The sequence below is a fragment of the Mauremys mutica genome, chromosome 2, assembly GCF_020497125.1.
Source record: "Mauremys mutica isolate MM-2020 ecotype Southern chromosome 2, ASM2049712v1, whole genome shotgun sequence".
Classification (NCBI taxonomy): Eukaryota; Metazoa; Chordata; order Testudines; family Geoemydidae; genus Mauremys; species Mauremys mutica.
Window position 1 is genome coordinate 9,354,236 of NC_059073.1, and position 22,109 is coordinate 9,376,344.

Genomic DNA, 22,109 nt, shown 5'->3' on the forward strand with positions numbered 1-22,109 from the left:
TGATACCGTCACGAGCCAGCCTTGACTCTATCTCCAATTCTCCATCTCCAATTCTCAGACCTGGAAAGCCTCCCGATCAACAACTTTCCCAGAGGCCTATACTCAAAATCCCTCCACTGATTCTACATTCCCCTATGGCCAGCAGAGCATTGGTGTGAACCAAAATGGATGGATTTACTTTCGGCTCCCATTTAGGTATATCAATAAAGGCCGTATTTTCCAAATGCTCCATTCCCAATGTGCTCCCTTTGCAAACCACACCCTTATTTTGGTGCCTACCTGGTAGCGGAGCTCTTTTGAGACTCTGGCCTGGATCATGCAGTTCCCACCATTGACTGATAAAACAGACCCCAGAGATCAACCCAACAGGCATTCCTCCTACTTCACGTAACTTCAATATTAAAACCACCCTGAAAGGTACGTCTTGCACACTGGCCTCTTAAAAACTCTCCAAATACCACAGGCCTACATCAGAATGACGTCATAGATGCAGCAGTTAATCTAACCAGCTGTTCGGCCTTTTCTATGTCAGGAACGAAGGGGTTGCAATGCACAAACTGATTACGTGTGTGTCTACACTGCACACTAAGCCCAGATCTATGGGATCCAGGCTCGTGGACTTGGTGTTTCCAAGCCCGGGCCTGAGAGACCGCACTGCGGTTTGCGATTGCCAGATTCGGCAACTCCAGCCATGCTAACGCATACATACTGCCCTAGGCTAGTCTGACCAGGTAGCAATGGTTACCAACTGGGCTGGGGTGGGATAATAGGGTCCTATAGAAGAGAAAGCCCCTAATATCGGAACAGTCCTGATAAAATTGGAACATCTGGTCACCCTACACTACGCAGACCTTCTGACTCGGGTCTGCAGCTGGAGCTCTGTCCACGCTGCAAAATGACAGGGTTTAGCCCTCAGTCACAGCAGAACTCAGGCTCTGACCCACACCTTTAGCAAGGTCCTAGAGCCCAAGTCCGGGGTGCTTGCTGACCTGAGTCAGGCTGACGTGTGTGTAGGGCTGCTTGGGCTCAAACCTGAGTCAGAGCATGGGCTAGGATGCAGGGTAGATGTACCCTCTGAGTTTAGTGCCTGTCGCGACTCTGACAGTAGCCAGCGCTAGGTGCTTAGGAAGATGGAGAAAAACAATAATGCACCTGGCCAAGTGTGCTACATTATGTTGCCATGGGGGGAATTCCCTTCCAGCCCCCTAACGGGGAAGGGAATATAGGAGCTGATCCTACTCCCGCTGAAACCACCGGCAAAGCTCCCACCGGACTGCAGGCAGGCCCGTCCTCTCTCTCTCTCTCAGGCCCTTTCCTTCCTAAAGCCTCACACAGGCGCTCAGGTAAGAACAAAGAAATCACGCAGCCTCCAGACCCGAACAGGCAGCCAATCGGTTAGTGCAACCGAGCAGTGTGAAGGCTGCTTCCTTTCTCATCTTCCCCACGGGAAAGGCGCCTCTGTTGGCGTGGCTGCAGCCTGGAGGGCCCCGCTTCCTACAGGTGCCCCGGAGAGTCAATTCATGCGGGAGGAAAGGACAGAGGGGAGGAAAGGAAGAGTACGGAAGAGGTGGCCTGTTACTCACTAGTTGACGGTGCCATAGCCCTTGGCTTTCGTAAATCCCACGGAAATGGCAACCACCAAGGCAGGCAGCCCTAAGGGAATGAAACAAAAAGAGCGTCAGTCGTTTTAGTTTCTACGGAGGCTGCACCTCGCTCAGCGAGTCCTTCTCTGCCACAAACCCCTCTCCCCAGCCTGGATCCTCAGCAGCACCTGAACTCCTGACTCTTCAGGGCTAAGGACACGAGACTCTGCCCCTTGAGCTAAAGGAGGAACTCCGTTGGCTGGTAGTAGCAGTAGGCTCCTATCCTCTGGTGTGGATCTGTCGCTAGAGGGCGACACGTGGCACGTAGAACTGTTTGTTTCAGAGAGACCCGCTCTCTTCCAGCGTCTCTGAGGGGAGGTGAAGGATGACACCCCTAGCTGGACACATTCTGTAGCGACCCCGGCTAGTGGCGGGCGGGTGTCTGGCAGGAAAGCTGTGTTGCTCATGTGACACATGCACCAAGCCATGTAGTGCTGGTGAGTGACGCTGAGCTAGAGGCTGATGACGCCCTCAGCTTATATTCACAGAGCAAGTGCAGTGCGGGCAGCCACGGTGCTCACATCCCCCTTCCAAGGTGCTTCCCTCCTGACCTGGCACCACCTTCTCGCTCTCTCTGCTGAGGCTGCCCCAAGTGGGAGGGCAGATAGAGCCAGCTGGTTATTGTGACGTGCAGGTCTGGTCCCTCAGAATCAGCCTGAGATGCCGATTTGATTTCATAGAGAGCACTGAACAGCACTGGGGTGGTAACAGGTTAAGTCGTTACATACCCAGGCACAGACTGAACCAGTCACACAGAGGTGACAGGCTCTGTAACCCATTAACAGCCTCCTGATCCTTCCAGTTCCTCCAGCAATAAGCTACTCAAGGAGCTATGAAGGAGACCAGGGTGACTTTCTGGTTCACTCTGCCCTGCCTGGCCCTCCCTTTCCCCAGCGAAAATGCCTGAATACCAGATAGTAACATCTGCCTGTTCAGTTAGAGAGGTCTCCATGCGGCTTTTTATAGCCCTGCTCCTTGGGACATCGTGAAGTAAGCCATCTAAGTGCTAAAGACGGGCAAATCCCATTAGGAATCAGTGGGATCACTAGCAAACAAGGATTAGCTCTGCTCTGACGAAGCCCCCATACTTGTGCAACAGGGTTCACATCAGGCTGTGGAAAAAGTGCAGGTATCCACTGACCCTGGTGATGGCTATCCACAGCGGTCACGTGCAGCCTCCAGGGATGCAAATCACTTTAAGACTCATCAGATATCAGGGTGAGCAACCAGTCTGCCGGCATCGTGCCTTATTGTTTGATATGAATAATAGAATCATAGAATCTCAGGGTTGGAAGGGACCTCAGGAGGTCATCTAGTCCCACCCCCTGCTCAAAGCAGGACCAATCCCAACTAAATCATCCCAGCCAGGGCTTTGTCAAGCCTGCCGTTAAAAACCTCTAAGGAAGGAGATTCCACCACCTCCCTAGGGAACCCATTCCAGTGCTTCACCACCCTCCTAGTGAAAAAGTTGCTCCTAATATCCAACCTAAACCTTCCCCACTGCAACTTGAGACCATTACTCCTTGTTCTGTCATCTGGTACCACTGAGAACAGTCTAGATCCATCCTCTTTGGAACCCCCTTTCAGGTAGTTGAAAGCAGCTATGGGGAGATTCTAGGAGCAGCTACATGATCATGGGTTTCTGTTCCCACCTGACATCTCCAGGTGCAATCCACTAGAATTGCCTGATCACGTGTAAACTTACAAGAGGCTTGGAAAGACTTCCCTACTCTCCCCCCCACCGTCTACTCTTGTCTCTTTTCCCCTAAAACTCTTGGCCACTAAATCTTAGGTGCCTCCCCACAACATAATTCCAAATGTTTATGCCAAAAATTTGACTCTAAGAGCTTTGCTCATCCAATCAGGCCAGATAATCATAGCCTGTGACCAACACATCCAATTAATAAGCTCAGCGTGCATACTGCAATATCAAATACTCAAAGCAATACTTGAAATGAACAGCCCAGAGGCTGAACTATGATAGCATCAAACGTTTGATGGATAACAGTGGAAATTACAATACAGTCACAAACAAGTTGTCAATATTAAAAAGGGATACATTTGATGAAGAAATTGTTTTCTGGGAGCAATTCATCCCTCCATGTCCTAAGTGGTCTTAGCCCTTAGTGGTTGCTAAAAGTCCGATGACTCTTTTTTTCTGGATGAGCAGCAGGTGTAAAACCAAGTGAGAAACAATGAGAAAGCAGAGGACCAAACTTAGTACTGGTAGAAACTGATGCAGCTTCATTGAAGTCAGTGGAGCTGCACTAGTTGACACCAGCAGAGAATCTGGCAAGAAATTTAAAATAGCAATTCAGAAATCCAACTGAAAAAGAAAATGGCTATGAGAAATCACCTCCCTCTGGAGCCAGAAGTGTAAATTATTTGAAATTATGCTTTTAAAGATATGTTTTCTACATGTTTTTGTTTCAGTATAGGTGTTATTTGTCCCAGTGTTGTGACCAAAGTCTACCTACCTTCTACACACCTAAAATTCCCTGCTGCATTAATGGGACATGGCATTCTTCTTCACTTCTTGTCCTAATCTGTTGTGAATTGTTACTATGCACTGTTCATCAGCTAATGTGATCTATCCCAGAAGTGGCTGCATTGCAGCAGTAGGTGGAATGACGCCTATTGTCATTGTAAATGAATGCAGCCATCTGAGGCTTGTGAAAGTTGTTTGCCCAAAACTCTCTGGTATCTAAAATAGTCAAGTGCCCCAGTGTTTATTAATTACAATGAAACTGCTCCCTGATTACTTAAATTCATTTAATGCCCCTCATCTGGTTTGAGTAATAAAATAGTGTGTATGTGTGTATGTGTGTCTGCATATGTGCGTGTGTGCACACACACATACATACACCCACACACAGAATATTCATTTTTAAAAGTCCCGTGTTTAACTATTTTAGTTCATAAACTTGGTAACAGATTTAATTGAACACTCATGCTTTCCACGCTGGAGCTGCTCTGTAAATCTGAGCCCTGGTCTACACTAAGCTCGGGGGTCGAACTAGGGTACGCGAATTCAGCTACGTGAATAACGTAGCTGAATTCGAACTACCCTAGTTCGACTTACTTACCCGTCCAGACGCCGCGGAAGCGAACTCCGCGGCTCGAAGGTCGACTCCGGCAACTCCTCCTGCCGCGGTGGAGTACCGGAGTTCGAACTAGCGCTTCCGGGGTTCAAACTGTCGCGTCTAGATCAGACGCGATAGTTCGAACTCCGAGCAGTCGAACTCGCCGCGTCGACCGTCCCGGTAAGTGTAAACGTGGCCTGAGGAAGATGCACCATAAGCCCTCCTCTCAATGACAAGTAGAACCCAGCCTTACTTACAGAGGTGCAGCAGTGTTAATAGATGTACAGAAATACATTGGAAGGGCTATTTAAATATTGTCAAATAGTACAACTGAGATTCTGCTTTTGCACATATGGATGGTTTCCATTCCTGGCCAATGGGTATTGCAAGAGTGCATCCAAGGGCAGAATTTGGCTTTAAATGCTCTGCTTCTAATCTTATCACCTTGACATTGGTAGGTTTTGACTACTCTCTTTAGCTTGTGGGGTATATTCTATTCACAACTATATCACTAGGAAATCCCAAGAGCTAAGGGGATCAGAGCTAAGAGCCCAGGTCAGGTTAGCCAAGTCAGACAAAAGGAGGTCAGCTGCAAGATTATCATGTGGCTGGAGAATCTGCTTACTCCAGGAGTTGAGATGCTGGCATGAGGCTGCTTCTTGAAACGTCAAGTCCTTTTATAAGTATCAAAAATATCCTGCCTCAGGAAAAGTGTTTGACTTCAGTAGTAAAATGAGTCACTAGTACAGTGCAATGTTTTCTGTGTGTCTGTGTGCATGTCTGTGTTTTTCACTCGCTTTTGGGCAAACTTTTTGGTGATGTTGCTCTTTCCGAACTCCAGCTTGTAACATTTTTGAAAGCCCAAGCCACATTATTGCCTTTGATTTCTACGACAAAATGCCTCATTTAAGGCTAATAAATTAAACATACGGGAATGGCAGAGGGAGAAAAATTAGCTGCAAACATCTGCACCAACCTAATAGTTGATTTGCCTATGGAAAACCCTGCTGCCATGGAGACAGAATTACAGAGCTTGTTTCACTAGGAGGGAAAAAGAGTGTGAGAGAGAATATGAACGGCCTGGAGGGAGAATGAGACAGAGAGGGAAGATGAGGAAAATGCAGGGAGAATGGAAAGTGAAGAGATCCAGTCCGCCAGCAAACCCTAGATTCCAGTATACTGCTGAGTCACAGACCCATAATTCTCACCCCATCCGAGACACAAGAAGCGCTTGCGAATGATGCGGTTCCGTAACCTGCCCGTCACAGCCATGTAGGATTGCCAGGCCTCTGTCAGCACCCAACAGAAAGAGGAGAGGAAGAAGAAATGCAGGAAAGCTGCCACCAGTGTGCATATCACCTGGAGATGGGAGGAAAGGGATACAGGTGAGATTAGCAGCAGGGAAGGGGAACAGCTTCCAAACCGCGTTCTAGAAGGAAGCTCGCCGCAGTCAGACAATGAAAAGATGCACCTCACCTTCAAGGTCCTGATTCAGCAAACCACTGAAGCACGTGCTTGAACTTTAAGCATCCCATTGAAGGCACTGGGACTTGAGCATATGCTTAAAGTTTGGCATGTGCATAAGAGTTTTGCTGAATTGGAGTCCAAGTGCATCCCGGGGGGAGAGGGGGGATTCTTGTCCTGTCCGTGTCAACGGGATTTTTGTCCTTAACTTCAGTGGGATCAGGATTATGATTATGATTTATTTATTTATTTATTTATCTATTTATTTTTTTCCCCAAAAACAGCTTGTAGATCTGGGTGAAATTTTCAAAAATTCAAAAAGTTGACTCAACATTTTCCAGAAAAAATTCCAAATCATTCCCATAAGAAAGTCACTATTTTCTGGCCAATTCTACAAATTCTCCATGTTACTGATTTCATCTTAGGCCAGCATGATTTTGCCATCCTGGCCAACAGTTTATCTGGGAGAGAGAATGGTGTTTTGCTTCCAGATTTTCCAGCATCCCAAAGAGGTGCATTAGATTTTCCAGGCACTTTTACCTTTATCAGAGTTTAATATAAAAATCTGGGGAGTGGAGACAGTGAGGAGCTGAGCAGGTCTGAATTTCATGCTTCCAGTGAGAATGAAATCCTGCATTTATCTACAAAATAGGAAGCTGAAGGGGAATCTTCTCCCACATTGCCTCATGGCTACATCACCCCAGCATACCATGGAAAGGCCAAGTATAAGGATGAGAAAGTGAATGTGATTCTCTATGGTCAACTCAGCCCTCAGCCTCTCTGGGGAGACTACGAGATCATACTTGGGGCACCTCTCCCGCTGCCCATGTCTTGCTAGCTACACTTCTATTTATAGCACGCAAGCTATAAATAGCAGGTAAGTCAACCAAAGGTGGAAATTACACTTTCCAGCTCTAGCGCAGACATACTCATTGTTCATCAAGAAGTCTCGAGATAGCAAGAACCTTTTTCCATTGCTACACCATGCTGAGTTCAAACCAGCAACTTTCACAGGAGAGACGGCTACTCAAACCAATTTACCAAGCTGTTCTGCTAGACTGCATACAGGCTTCTTACACTTCTCTTTTTGAAGAAAAGATTTTTTTTCCTTTGCAACAGATAGATTCATAGACTTTAAGGCCAGAAGGGACCTTTGTGATCATCTAGTCTGACCGTATGTGTAACACAGGCCAGAGAACTGCCCCAAAATAATTCCTAGAGCAGGTCTTTTAGAAAAACACCCAGTCCTGATTTAAAAATTGTCAGTCATGGAGAATCCACCATCCCCCTTGGTACGTTCTTCCAGTGGTTAATTATCCTCACTGTTAAAAAATAATGCCTTATTTCCAGTCAGAATTTCTCTAGCTTCTACTTCCAGCCATTGGATCATGCTAGACCTTGCTCTGCTAGATTGAAAAGCCCATCATTAAATATTTGTTCCACATGTAGATACTGATAGACTGTGATCACGTCACCACTTAACCTTCTCTTTGTTCAGCTAAATAGATTGAGCTCTGTCGCTATATACCATGTTTCCTACTCCTTTAGTCATTTTCGTGGCTCTTCTCTGAATCCTCTCCAATTTACCAACATCCTTCTTGAGCAATGGGCACCAAAACTGGACACGGAATTCCAGCAGGGGTCACACCAGTGACCAATACAGATGTAAAATAATCTCTCTACTCTTACAAGAGATTCTCCTGTTTTTCCAACCCAAGATCACATTAGTTCTTTTGGCCACAGCATCACACTGGGAGTTCATGTTCAGCTGATCCACCATGACCCCCAAATTTTTTTCCAGAATCATTGCTTCCCAGGATAAAGTGCCACATCCTGTAAATATGGCCAACATTCTTTGTTCCCAGATGTATACAGTTACATTTGGCCATATTAAAATGCATGTTTTATGCTTGTGCCCAGCTTACCAAGTGATCTAGATCATTATGAATCAGTGACCTGTCCCCTTCATTATTCACCACTCTCCCAATTTTTGTGTCATCTGCAAACTTTATCAGTGATGATTTGACGTTTTCTTTAAGTGATTTATAAAGATGTTAAATAGCATAGAGCCAAGAACCAGTGCTTGAGACACCCCACTGGAAACACACCTGCTCAATGACAATTCCCTGTTTATAATTATATTTTGAGACCTAACAGTTAGCCAGTTTTTAATCCGTTTCATGTGTGCCATATTAACTTTGTATCACTCTAGTTTTTTAATCAAATATCATGCAGTACCAAGTCAAATGCTTAACAGAAATCTAACTATATTATGTCAATACTATTAAATATATCCACCAAACTTGTAATCTCATCAAAAATGATATCGAGTTAGTTTGACAGAATTTATTTTCCATAAACCCATGTCAATTTGCATTAATTACATCACCCTCCTTTCGTTCTTTATTAATGGAGTCCTAATTAATACCACATAATCGTGCCTAGAATATATTAATAAACTCACAGACATGAATGTGTGACTGGATAATGCAGGGCTCATTCCTTTTGTATTACCTAACAATTATTTAGCCCCTAGCTAGCACTTTCCTCTTTGAGGAGCATTTTGCAAACAGAATCAGATTCTGGCCTTTGGAGTTCCACAGGTGGAAATGAGCGACGAATTCACAATATTGAAGCTAATCAATGCCAAAGAAACCCTTGGGGGAAAATGGAGCTGCAAACCCTTGCCAAATTTTCAGAACTCCATCATCAATAATTCAGTTTTTATAAATTCCTAATTTAGACTCCATGGAGCCCCAACCTTTTCTCTGCATAGTTTCTCTCTCTCTTCCCTACTGGAGACTAGACGGCTGAGCGGAAATCCAAGAATAACCTTTCTATTTATGGGGTTTCATGCATATTTATGTGCAAAGAACTAATCTGCCTCTTGCAATCACAGTCAGAAGCCCCCACTAAAGGCTCCGATGAGGGACATCCATAAAATGGGGAGCAAAATCACCAAGGACAAACTAGACCATAACTTTCTACAGAAGAGGGACAGAATTAAATAAAGGCACAGGAGCGGCCAAAATTGTTGACATTTTTTTTCCAGGATGAAGTTGATTGTTTAGCGACCAGAGCCAAAGAGGAGCCACAGCTGTAGTCCTCCAGGTTTATTAAATGGGAAGGAACGTGGAGAGATGCTGTTTTTCATGGCCCTGGCACACACATCTCTTGGCTTCAGCTGAAGTTCCCAGTGAAAGCCCCTGCAAAGCCATTCTCTCCATCTCTCCCACCCCACTCTACCACTTAACAGACCATGCACGATGCACAAAGACGGCAAGCTTATTGCTTTACTTTCGCAGCGCACGTTGTACTAGGGAGAGGAGCCAGAGTTGCAAGCCTGGGGACTGAATCCCTCTATTTATCCACAGAAAGTATGACCTGGGCAGCAGCTGCAGGGAAATGTCTTCCACCCTGGCCCCCAGACATGCCCTAGCGCTGAGCTGAAAGGCCCTCTCTAGGGACCAAAAGGCTAGTCAGTCACCACTGCTCATTCAGTCCTGGGGCTTCTCCATAATAAAGCTTCAAGAAGAGGCAGCAGGGCCAGCACTGATTTTACAAGACCTGGGTTCTAGTCCTGGCTCTGGCACTAGCCCGCTAGTCCCTTCTCCTCTTTAGGACTTAGTTTCCTGATCTGTAAAATAGGGATCATACAGTACAGTGGCCCCCTCTGTAAAGTGCCTTCAGAGAGATGGATGATAAGAGTTGGTTGGTATTATAAAAGGTGAATTAAAGTGCTTTGGCTGGCAATCAGAGTCATTCTGATAGCCTGCTTGATCATACAGAGAAGGAGTGTACTTTAGTGGCCACATCAGGGCAACTTAGAGTGACCAGACAGCAAGTGTGAAAAATCGGGACAGGAGGTAGGGGGTAATAGGCGCTTATCTAAGATAAAGTTCCAAATATCGGGACTGTCCCTATAAAATCGGGACATCTGGTCACCCTGGGGCAACTGGGTATTCCAACTTTGTCACCAACTCACTCTGTGACCTTGTGTAAATCACGTAAGCCCTCAGGCTCATATCTCCAAGGTATTTAGGTGTCTGACTCCCATTGATTTGAAATCTAAATTCCGAGGAGGTGCTGGGCCCCCTGGCCTTAGCTCTGCAATGTGTACAATGGGTCTCATGACACTTTCCTGCGCTAGAGAGGGTGTGAGGAGGCTCTTTTTATTCACGCTTGCAACATACTTTGAGCTCCGAGGATGAAAGCCAGCCAAGAAGGGCAAAGCATTTACAGTGCTGAGTTTCTGCGGTTCCCACCCCCCCTCCATCTGTCTTTTGGAGTTTTTCGAAGATAAAATGGCTCAAGTCTTAGAAACAACCATGCTCCTTTGCTGAGCCATGTGATATCACATTGTTTTTTTCATGAAAGCCCTGAGGATGCTCCCAAATTATCAAGAAGCGAGCAAGAGAGAAAATTGAAATCTGCCGTTTAGTGGTGTCTCTGACACATAACTAATTAACAGAGGGAGGCAAAGAGGGAGGAAGGGGAAAGCTGCCTGAACAGATCATCTCAGTGCTAAATCAGAGAACAAGAAATTTGTCTCCTACCTTATTCCTGGTCTGGGTTTGTCCAATCAGAATGAGAGCATTGGAGGAAATGATGGACAGGCAGAAGTTGATGAGAATGACAGAGCGTTCTGAGCGGATATATCTGCAAAGAGAAAAGAGGAGGGGGGGGACTATTGTATTTTAATTGGTATTACAGTAGCACCTAAAGGGTGCAACCAGATCAGGGCCCCATTGTGCCAGGAACTGTATATACACCTAGTAAGAGAGAGTCCCCGCCCTAAAGATTTTATAGTCTCAGTAGACAAAGGAGGGGGGAGGGCAAAGAGGTACAGGGACTTGTCCAAAAGGTCACACCGCAAGTCAGTGGCAGAGCCAGAATGCTCTAGCCACTAGACAATGCTGTCTTCCTAGATGAGACAGGAATATAAACCTTAGAAGTGTATGAGCTGACAAATTAGTTGCATCCGACGAAGTGGGTATTCACCCACGAAAGCTCATGCTCCAAAACGTCTGTTAGTCTATAAGGTGCCACAGGACTCTTTGCTGCTTTTACAGATCCAGACTAACACGGCTACCCCTCTGATACTTGACAAATTAGTGGCGTACTCAGTCGCTGCCAGTGGCAAAAGCTGGATGCTTTAGGGGAAAGCACAGGACCCCAATTGTACAATACTACACTATGTGAGGGTGAAGTTTCTTCCTGACCCCAGGTAGTGATCAGCTGGCGCCCTGAAGGACAAAGATTGAAAGCCCCTGTAATTTTTATCCTAGCTACTGTCAGTACAGATGCTATTCCTATTCATATAAATATCTAAACCTTTTCTGAAACTTGCTAAGTGCTAAAAGTTCTCTTCAGTTCAAATGATGTGAAAGGGGCCTTGAAAAGCAGCTTTAAACAACAACGCAGACGTGCTAAGATTTCCAAATCAGTCACAGAGCCACAGGCATGCAGGCTATCCAAGGATATTACAAATAAATGCATTTTCTCAACAAACTGCTTGAAAATCAACTCCCCCCCCTTTGCTTAACCTGACAAGGCGTCCCTGAAACAGAAAATAATCATTGATTGGTTTCTAAAGGTGCTGCTGATACCCTTTCCACAGGAGTTGGGGGGCACGAATGCCCTCAAAAAACAGGCCAGTCGTGTACGTGCCTGAGTAAGGATTTTGGCACTGGACTCTAGGAATCCACAGTAGCAACTCTTGCCTTTAGCACCGCCCGGCCTCAAGTCGTTACTCCATTCTGATTATCAATGCACAGCACAGCTATGTCTTGCTCCTGAATTGCGTGTGTGCAATCTAATTAAACCCGCTCATTATTTGGGGGAGATTTCTCAGTACATTTTTAATTACTTAATAAAAAGAAAAGAAAACATAACGAAATGCACAAAAAAGAAAGTGACTGCGTTACTCAGCAATCGATTTAGGGCCCAGTCCCACGCATGAGTCACTTTACTCATCCAAGTACTCCCACTGCCATTGGTGGGCGTTTGCCTGAGTAGAAACAGGACCTTGGGCCCATGGAAATTAGAGAGTGAAGATTTCTCTCTAAAGTGTGTATTCCAGCATGTTGCCTAGTCATTTAATATAATTTGGGGCAACAGTAAATATGTTGGGCTTTGTGTACGGAGTTCTGGATTCCTTGCCGGTCCAGCAAAGCAGCATTCGCTACTCAGTGCTCCAGGTGCCCGGGCTTTGTTGAGTGGGACCATGTGCTGTTGGTACACAGCCTGCATCCTTCAACTCCACTTTACTTCCCTTTCCGTTTTGCGTTCAGGCAACTATCAAGGCTCAGTGTGAACTCCAGCTGTGCTACTGTGACACTGAGAGTCACTGGGTTTATGTTGAAAGCAGCCATCAGCCCAAACTTCTGAGACTCGGGTCTCGAGTTCTCACTGAAACTAGGCCCTCAGCCAGCTCTTCCCAAAACGCATCCTCCCCCCATAAAGCCTCTCTTGGAAACCAGCCTGCAGCCAGCTTGCTCGGAAATTCAGTTTCCCTTGAAAACCGAGTCCAATCTTTTCCCAATATCCACCTCAAATTCACCTCAGCTCAGTCCTCAGGCTCTCTCTGACTCCCCGTTCCAATCTAGGCGCAATGTTGACACACACTGGGGCTGGGTTTATTGACAGGTGAATCCAGCATGTGTCTCAATGCAAATATTCTGGAAGGCTCTAGTCAGCAAGCATCCCCCTCGTTCAGCACAGATATGCTCCATGCCAAGGAATCACCACTGCAGCTTCCAGCTCTGAACCACCAACCCTCTGCTGCTGCACACAGGAAGCAGGAGGCAGCACCTTGCCACAGAGGGTGGTGGAACAAGGAGCCTACATGGCTTGGGGCGGTGGGGGTCCTGGCAAGGGGCAGCAAGCGAGTCTGGCTTGGCTTTGCCTAGAAGCTGCAATCTGGTACCGCCACTTAGCAGCCACAGACCTTACTGCTTGCAACACATTGGGGGGAGGGATAGCTCAGTGGCTTGAGCATTGGCCTGCTAACTCAGGGTTGTGAGCTCAATCCTTGAGGGGGCCACTTAGGAATCTGGGGCAAAAATTGGTCTTGCTAGTGAAGGCAGGGGCTGGACTCAATAACCTTCCAGTTCTAGGAGATTGGTATATCTCTAATTATTACCTTTTATTACCCCCTGGAAGCTACTTTTAACCCAGGACACTGGCCAGTCCAGAAGGCATGAGACACCCTAGGGCTTGGCTGCAGTCTGCCAAGTTAAACATTGTTTGAACAGCCACAAAACTTTCACAGGTTTCAGAGTAGCAGCCGTGTTAGTCTGTATCAGCAAAAAGACTGAGGAGTCCTTGTGGCACCTTAGAGACTAGCACATTTATTTGTGCATAAGCTTTCATGGGCTAAAGCCCACTTCGTAGGATGCATGCAGTGGAAAATACAGTAGGAAGATATGTATACACAGAGAACGTGAAAAATGGGTGTTGCCATACCAACTGTAACAAGACTAATCAATTAAGGTGGTCTCTTATCATCAGGAGAAAAAAACCTTTTGTAGTGATAATCAGCTGACAAGAAGGTGTGAGTAACAGTAGGGGGAAAATTAGCTTTCAGTATTATCTCAGCCCTTGCAAAGGCTAAGAGGGAACTGTAGAGCTGCGGAGACCAGGTAATTTACATGACAGTAGGGATATAGGCATGGGAGAAGGAAGGGGAATAGTTTGGGGGATTAGAGGGGAGAATTGGGAACCTCTACTCCACCTGGAAACAGTAGACATCAAGGACCACCGAGGATGCTGCCAATTGTCTTGGCTCTACCACAGGGCCGCCCAGAGGATTCGGGAGCCTGGGGCAAAGTGGGGGAGCTGCGGTGCTTGTACTCACCCGGCGGCAGTCCAGGTCTTCGGCGGCATTTCGGCGGCGGGGGGCCCTTCAGTCGCTCCGCATCTTCAGCAGCACTGAAGGGCCCCCCCGCCGCCGAAATGCCGCTGAAGACCCGGAGCGACTGAAAGGCCCCCCTGCCGTCGAAATGCCGCCAAAGACCCGGACTGCCTCTGGGCCAGAGCTCGCAGGGCCTCTGTGGGGCCCGGGGCCTGGGGCAAATTGCCCCACTAGCCTCCCCCGCCTTCCCCGGGCGGCCCTGCTCCACCATTTCCTGCCAGTGCCAAGCAGCAATCCTGGAAGAATTCCCAAGTCTCCCTATGTCTGACATAAATTAGCCATAAGACATAGGGGGTAAATGGGTCAAGCTCTCCACTGGTCACGAGCACAGTGGAAGCTGCTCGGTGGCAGCAAAAACAGATGCTAAAACTAAGCACGCACATGCAAACACAATCTAACAACGGTGCATTGTTAGATTGTGTGACGCAGATGCTGCAGCAGCAAGCCATGTATTCTGGAACAGCCTTCCCTTTCCACTTCCCCAAATCCCTGGTGCCCAGCACCCTTTTCCTCTCCTGTCTACCTGGGACAGAGCAATATGTTCTCAGAGGGCAATGGGGGAAGCTATGGCCATCTGGTGGGTTATCTCTGACATTCCCAGGGTGGGGTGAGAGAGACAGCACAGAGTGGAAAACTCAGAGCTTTGAGTCACGGTAAAGAGCACACACAGAGCAAATGATAATGCAAACCATGGAGCGGTGGCAAATACATACTCTGGATGGGAAGTTATCTGGACGTTCACAGCCAAAGGAAAGAGGGTTGGGGGTGGGGGAAAGGAGGAACCTCCCTTATTTCTGTGGCATATGTTTAGGAATAAGCATACTCTCTTCTTGGTTTTCCAGCTAGGGAGGCAATGTACAATGATCAGAGCAGGAAGACAGGTCTCCTGGGCTTCATTCCCATTGGTGTGATACTGGGTGAGTTGCTTAATACTGGCAAAGTGCTTTAAATTCCTTGGATCAAAAATTACATGCTGTATGACTGTAATCAACGTCAACTCTCTTTTTCTCCTTGAGCTCAAAACAGGAAATTGTGATCCTGATTCTTGAGTCCCCACAATCCAGGGCTTTTGGGGATGCCTACACCAATGCAATACCTACACCAATGCAAATTGGCTGTAAATGTCCCTGTTTCCATTACACCTATTCTGCACCAATTGTAAGTGATGGCATAAGGTACGGGGCAATGGACAATGAGGCCCAGGTGCCTATGGTAAAGGCAGATTTGTCCTGCATTCCTCAAAGCTGTCAACCTTAGCCAAGTCTTGGCTGACAGTTAGTCATGGAATGAGCAGCTCATCTATAATGAAGTACTGGCCATTGAGCTCTGCATTAGGAGTGACCATCTCTACCTTACTCCAGTATCCCGGTTACCACAGCTTCATCCTTACAGAAACAAACCCCCCATGCCTTCGTCATTGCCCTCGTCCTAGAATAACCCATGAGGCAGCGGTCGTCCCCTCTGGCCCGCACTCCACCTGACTCTCTGTGGACTCCGAAAATACTGAGATGAGGGGATATTAGGGGCCCGCTCTCTTCTACCTACCCTACGTACACACCACATTCAAAGGGTGCCGCGGCACAGCACCCACACCACTGCATGAGGGCCACTGCACATTCCTCTCCTTGATGTTAAACGCTACTTTATCACCCACTAACGTGCAGGAGATCACACGTCATGATACTCCAGGGTGCTTCTGATGAGGCAAAGCCCTGTCAACATTGAGGCAGTTGGGAACCATAGCTCCAGCTTCTCCAAGCTGCAGGGAGAGCCACACAACCATGCTTATTCCTTCCTTCCTTCCTTCCTTCCATTGTAGCCACACTTTCTATCTCGTATGACCCCCCACCGCAGTATCTGAGCACCTCTAGTGAAGGGAAGACAACTGGATTTAAAGCAGAGTAAGCGTGCAACAGGAGGCAGGAGCACCTTGGCAGTTCACGGACAGCCACAAAAATTACACTCAGCTGTGAGGAGCAAGAGGTGAGACAAATTCATGCTGATATCTTGCAGAAAGACATGGACGTAGCTTTTACACAGCCATTAGCGGCAAACCACAGAGGCCTGGGCTTTTCTGCATGTTGACTGGCTGACGAGAGCAGCAGTGGGAGAGCTAATCAATACAGAGCATTGATCGTGGTGGCATGGAAAGGTCACTCCAGCTCAGTGGCTTGCTGCACAACATGGAGGTCAGGGATGGAAAATACACTAGAACATTCACGAATGCTCCTAAGCGTCAAGAAGCAGAGGAAAAGGAGTCACAGCAATCAGAGCTTTGCAAGAGGATTAGATAACCTGGCCCATCCCCAGCCAGGGCAGAATGTTCCCTACCGTCTATTCCCCTTGGCTTTGCCCATTGGTGGGGCATTTTTTGAGAGAATTCTGCACAGATATAAGGCTCAGGATGGATGGCTCTGGGCAGAGAAGTCCTCTCTTTACCCAGAGAACATGTAGAGCACACGGACCACAAGCAGGCTGCATCTCCAAGCCTGACTAGGAGGAACCACTGCTGGGGACAGGGAGGCAGTTCAGTTTCCATGGCCCAGTAAGTTACCGGCTGCTCTGTCAAGGCTGTGAACAAAGGGACTGATGTACCCTTTGTGGAGGGGGTGAGTGACAGTTGCCACCATCTGTCCACCAGGAACTGGACTGAGTCCACCAATAGGTCACCAAACGGCCCATCAGACAGTAACAATGTTCAGTTTGGAACCACGTTCTGCCAGTTTGACTGTATCTGAACTGGTCACTCGAGCCAAAAAGCTCCGAGCCAATCTCATTGATAGCCTGGCATGTATCAGGATGGGGAAACAGCTTCTGAGGATTTGACTGAGAACCCGAGGATTGTTTCATGTTCTCTCGGGTATCTGGCCCATTCTCCAAAAGTCCTGAACTCTCCCCTCCCTCTTGTCCCCATTCCTGTTCCCTCTCTCTGCCTTCCCATACAGAAGCAAACTCTAGTGGGGCAAAACTCTGGGAATGTTTCCAAATTATCAGCCTTGGTGAATCTATTCATGAGAACAGGTTGGTTTTCAAGCTGAGCCTACACACACATGCTCCAACTGCCTTTGTCCAAAAGTCTGCATGGGAAATTCTCAGCTAAATCGCCACAAAGCAGCTGAATTCCAGTAAGTGCTCTCCACAGAACACCATGTGGGTAGAAACGTTGTTGTAACAAGAAGCTACTTTCCCACGCATTGGCAAAAGGCCAGGTTTGCGGAGTTCCTGGACTTGGATGGTAATGACATAGGAATAATGCAGCTGGACCCACTTCTGAGCACTCCCCATTGTCTGTATGAGATAATGTGGCTAAAAGGGCTGACCTGATCCTGGGATTTGTAATAAACAGAGGAACGTTGAGCAGGGGATATTACCTCTGCATATAACACGGGGGAGATTGCTACTGCAAGTGTGTCCCGTTCTGGTGTCCGCATGTTAAAAAGGATGTTGAAACAATGGGGCAGGTTCAGAGGTGGGATTCGAGATCTGGAAACCTGCCTTACAGTGAGCGATTAAAGAACCGCACAATTCATTTAGCTTATCAGACTTTAAGAGGCAATCTGATCGCAGTCTGTAAGTATAGGGAGAAACTTTCTGATCATAGAGGGCTTCTTAACCTAGACAAACTTGAATCGCAGGCTCACTTGGAAACTCCTGCCGTAGCTGGCTTGCTTGGAAATTCAGCCTCTGGTTAAGTATAAAACTGAGGCCCAATCTTGCTACAAACTAGCCCCAACATTCACCTCAAACTCACCTCGACTCACTCCCCAGGCATAGGCATACCAAGACCCAGCGGGTGGAATCGGAAGCTAAAATATTCAGGCTGGAAATAAGGTGTACATTATTAACAGTGAGAGTAGCTGACAATTGGGACAGTTTACCAAGTAATGTGGTGCATTCTCTGTAATTTGGAGTCTTTATAGCAAGGACTTTCTAAAATATATACTCTAGCTCAAGCACAAGTTGTTGGGCGCAATGCAGCAATCCCTGGGTGAGGTTCAATGGCCTGTGCTATGCAGGAGGTCAGACTAAATCCCTTCTGGCCTTAAAATCTACAGAGTTACATGCACCTTATGACCTGGACTTTGGGTGAGGTCTTTCCTCTGGAGACTTTATGCCAGTGCAGGCCTTGGATGAATCAAACTAAGGAGTCACAGCCACCACAAAAATGCAGCTACTTCTGGGGTGATACACAGCAGCTGTTTAACAGTGAACAGTAACCCTATTCAACACAAAGTGAAGAAGAATCCCATATTTGAAACTGAAGGGGGAATTTAGGCAGACAGACTGTAACTATATAAATTGGGATTAGGCCAGGACACTCAGTTTTAATACCCTTAAGTTTATGAAAATTGCTGTGGGATCATTAGGATCTACATTTTCAAAAGTGACTAGTGATTTTGGGTGCTTCGATTTTGCCCATCTCCAGCTTGAGACACCTTAAAGAGTCCTGGTTTTTAGAAAGTGCTGAGCAACCGCCCTACAAAAACCAAGCCTCTTAAAGTGTCTCAAGGTGGACACCCAAGAACCAAGGTACCCAAAACAGCAAGTCACTTTTGAAAATGTTAACGTCTATGACTCAAGTGTTCAGGGCATTAGCTCCATTGCCTCTCCAGCCAGCAACATACTGGGTTATGTGCCAGAGAAGAGAATGCCACCTACTAAGCCACCAACACCACTTCCTTCAGCACCTGCTCATCAGAAAATGGTTCTGCCTCCGATACCCAAACATCCACAACAGGAGGGCAGAACCTCCAGAATCCACCCAGACCAAATGACAGCTGCTGTGCCCAGTGAGAAAAGTGGAGAAAGAAATCTGTACCTCCAGACGGAGACGTAAATGATAATCAAGAGCAAAAGCGTCAGTGAAGATACTCCACAGCCTACGATTAATGTGACAGACGGGACCAGCACTTTTTCCATGTTCTGAAAAAGAGAAAACAAGAGACAAAAAGGATGCTCAGCAAGTGCTACCAGCTCGGTTTCATAACAAGATCTTTCCCCCACAATTGCCTGAGCACGTGTCAATTGACCTGGCGATCACATCAAACTGAAACAAACAAACAGGATGCGAGAAACAGACACATTTTTGGTTGACCCAGCCTCTCCTCGGGCCTGATTCTATTCTCACTTATACTGGTGTAAACCAGGAGTAATTCCAGTGAAGTCAATGGAGACAAACAGTGCGAAAGTGCTGTCTAAGAGAGGAGAATTGGGCCCTTCATCTTTAACAGGAGGCTCCCGAGAGGGTTAATGAGGCAATAACAGCAGGCGGTCCGCACGCTCTCAGGTTTACAAATCAGCTCTTCTGGGAGCTGCTATCATTGCCGCTGGGAGGATGAGAAGAGGGTGAAAATCTTCCACCAATTAGAAAGCACCATCTGGCAGGCAAGGAGACAAAACAAGCGAAGAGGAAAATAAATAAATAAACTCGGTGATAACATCCGGCAGGAATGGTCAATGTTTCACCACCCTGCCTCAGCTGCACTCCGCGTCTCTTCCTATGCACAGCAAGCCGGTCCACTTGGAGGGAATTCAGCCAAATTACAGGATCCCTCCCGCCCCTGCTCCTTCACCTCCCTCCTGGCCCCTCACCTGCGAAAAGAAAGGAGTTAACTAGCTACCCATTTCACAGCCAACACACAAATCCTAAGCTGGCATCTGAGACCACAGCAGGGGAAGATGATCATATTATGGTGACTCCCTCCTCCTGAGTTCCTCCATTTGCCCCAAAATTCCTTTCACGCTTATGCTTTGGTTCTCATATTGTTTTGATTCCTGGATGTTCAGCCTGGGAGGTGCCACAGTCTCATCCTTGAAGAAAAGAATTTGCTCTTCTAATTTTTCAGTTCAGCTGTAAGTCTTCTCCTGCCACACAGTGGGGAGCGGGGACAAAATTAATTTCACTCACGAAAGGAAAGGGAGGAGTCTAGTAATTAGTAATTCATCCAAGACAGGGATAAGAATGGTATGAACTGGTCTCCTGTGTGACAAAGTCCATTTGGTGGATCTACCACTTGGCTGGTCAAAACTGGGCGGTGGCATGGAAGGATTCTCTTAAACTCCAGGAGGCCAAACTCATTGCAGGTGTAACAGCACTGAATGCATGGGAGGTAGACCAGGGATGAATTTGGCTTGTTATTCATGCAGAAGGAGGTGTGGAGGTCTATTAAACATTGACGTGTTTTTGCTTGAGGCCTTTATTGGGTCAAATAGCAAGTGGCCTCACTGGTTCCCAGACACTGCCCATGAGCGGGGACTTTGAGGGTAAACACACGTCAAGGCAGTTTTTTAAAGGTTTGGTGGTGGAGGGAGGGAGACCTGTGGGAAGGAGAACCTGTGTAGGTAGTTCATCCTGTGCATTAGACCTCACCAGCCTTTAGCATAGCTGGAGAAGACATGACTGGGGATGGGAGAGAGGAATCTCTCTCCCTTGATGTGTGAACCCACCGCTCCTGTCAGCCATGTGCTCTTGAAGTGTCAAGCGCTCCACAGTGGCGTCTCCTAATCTGGTTCTCCAGATCATGGATGGCAAAACTTCCCCTTCTCCAGACTACAGTGTATTTCTCTGTTGCATGTTCTTTATCCACCATGCTCCATGCTATCCATGTCAATGCTCCCTGCTTAGAATGAATACAGAACAGCTAGCAGAAATCCACAATGCTGATGACAGAGGAGAATGATCTCTTGTGATTGAACTAATTGAGGCAGCTTGTGGGGGTGTGAGGCCAGGGACAAGGACGTTATTAGGTTTTCCAGTATCCATGTTTATTGCTACAGCTGTTGAAATGAGGTGGTTTCTGACATAAACATCCCCCAGCACTGGGCTCTGCATGGATCTGGGACAGGAACAGGCAGCCCTCACGGACAAGTAGTCCGCATGCGGTTAACTCTGCAATTCACTCTGCTAACTAGAGACAAGCAAACCAGATTGGACCAAATGAGAACTGAGCTGAACCTTTGCCCAGAGGTGAACTGCACCTGCTCTGAACCATCCTTGCAGTTTGAAAAAGCTGGGTGATGGTTTTTTGCTTGTTTCATTTGTTTGCTGTGGGCCAAGAGCACATTTTGGCTCTAATTAGAGGCATTAATGAAGAGCAAGACCCTTCTTAAAGTATTTATAAACTGAACCCCACCAGGACATACTAGAGACCCCAGGGGAAATCTTGCAGGATTTCCAGCCCAAAGAGTTTGGGATAAACTTTTAGAGAAGCGTCCAAACCTTTGGATGCTCAACCTAAATGAGATTCTGGATCTGGGATCTGTTCCAAAAGCCACTGCAGTCAGTGGGAGCCTTTCCATTAACTTCAACAGGCTTCGGATGAGGCCCTTTGAGAAATTCACCCATCATTATACACTGCAGTTTGTTTTAACAGCTGTTTCTTTCATAATTTAGATCTCTCCAGCCCCTAGCCCCTAGCTCTAGTCACCTCTTATTCATCAAACACACATAATGATACTCTCACAAGTATCAAAATCAGCAATGCAATAGCTCAGTGTCCCAACTAAACAAATACCCAATTACCAGTAATCACACTGCAGTGAAAAGAAACCTCCAAAAAAACCTAAAAACCAAACCCCTCCTATGGTTCCAACCAACGTGACGTCTACATCAACCACCAGCTAGACCTCCCTTCTTCCTGAAATGACTGTAAGAAGAGAGGGGCTTTGCCACATGCTCTAAGGTTAACAAATCAATCTCTGGATGACCACCATGTGGGGTAGTGAATTCCAGAGTCTAAGGGCCTCATGAAGAATGCCCTGCTTCCAGCTCATTATTATTAATCGTTTGTTACTACCAAAGCACCGAGGAGCCCCAACCAGGGACCCGGGCCTCATTGTGCTAGGCACTGTACAAGCACAGAACAAGAACAGCAACAACAAAGATGATCTCTGACAATCTAAGGCTACGTCTACATTCAGAGCAGCACGCAGAGTGCAGGCACTATACATGGAGCTACACACCACAGTGAAAGGCAGTCTGCGTCCTCACTTGTCACTGCAGTG

At 47.0% G+C, this 22,109-nt stretch overlaps 1 protein-coding gene across 1 annotated transcript in view; it reads right to left on the bottom strand.

Annotated features, from left to right (window-relative positions):
* Positions 1-22,109, bottom strand: part of ADGRB1 (adhesion G protein-coupled receptor B1) — a 378,168-nt gene that overhangs the window by 63,237 nt on the left and 292,822 nt on the right. The window contains exons 19-22 of the mRNA XM_045007331.1: positions 18,925-19,028; positions 10,747-10,849; positions 5,935-6,085; positions 1,584-1,653 (exon numbers count right to left, since the gene is read on the bottom strand). Coding sequence (XP_044863266.1) covers positions 1,584-1,653; positions 5,935-6,085; positions 10,747-10,849; positions 18,925-19,028 — 428 coding nt within the window. The remainder of the gene's footprint in view (positions 1-1,583; positions 1,654-5,934; positions 6,086-10,746; positions 10,850-18,924; positions 19,029-22,109) is intronic.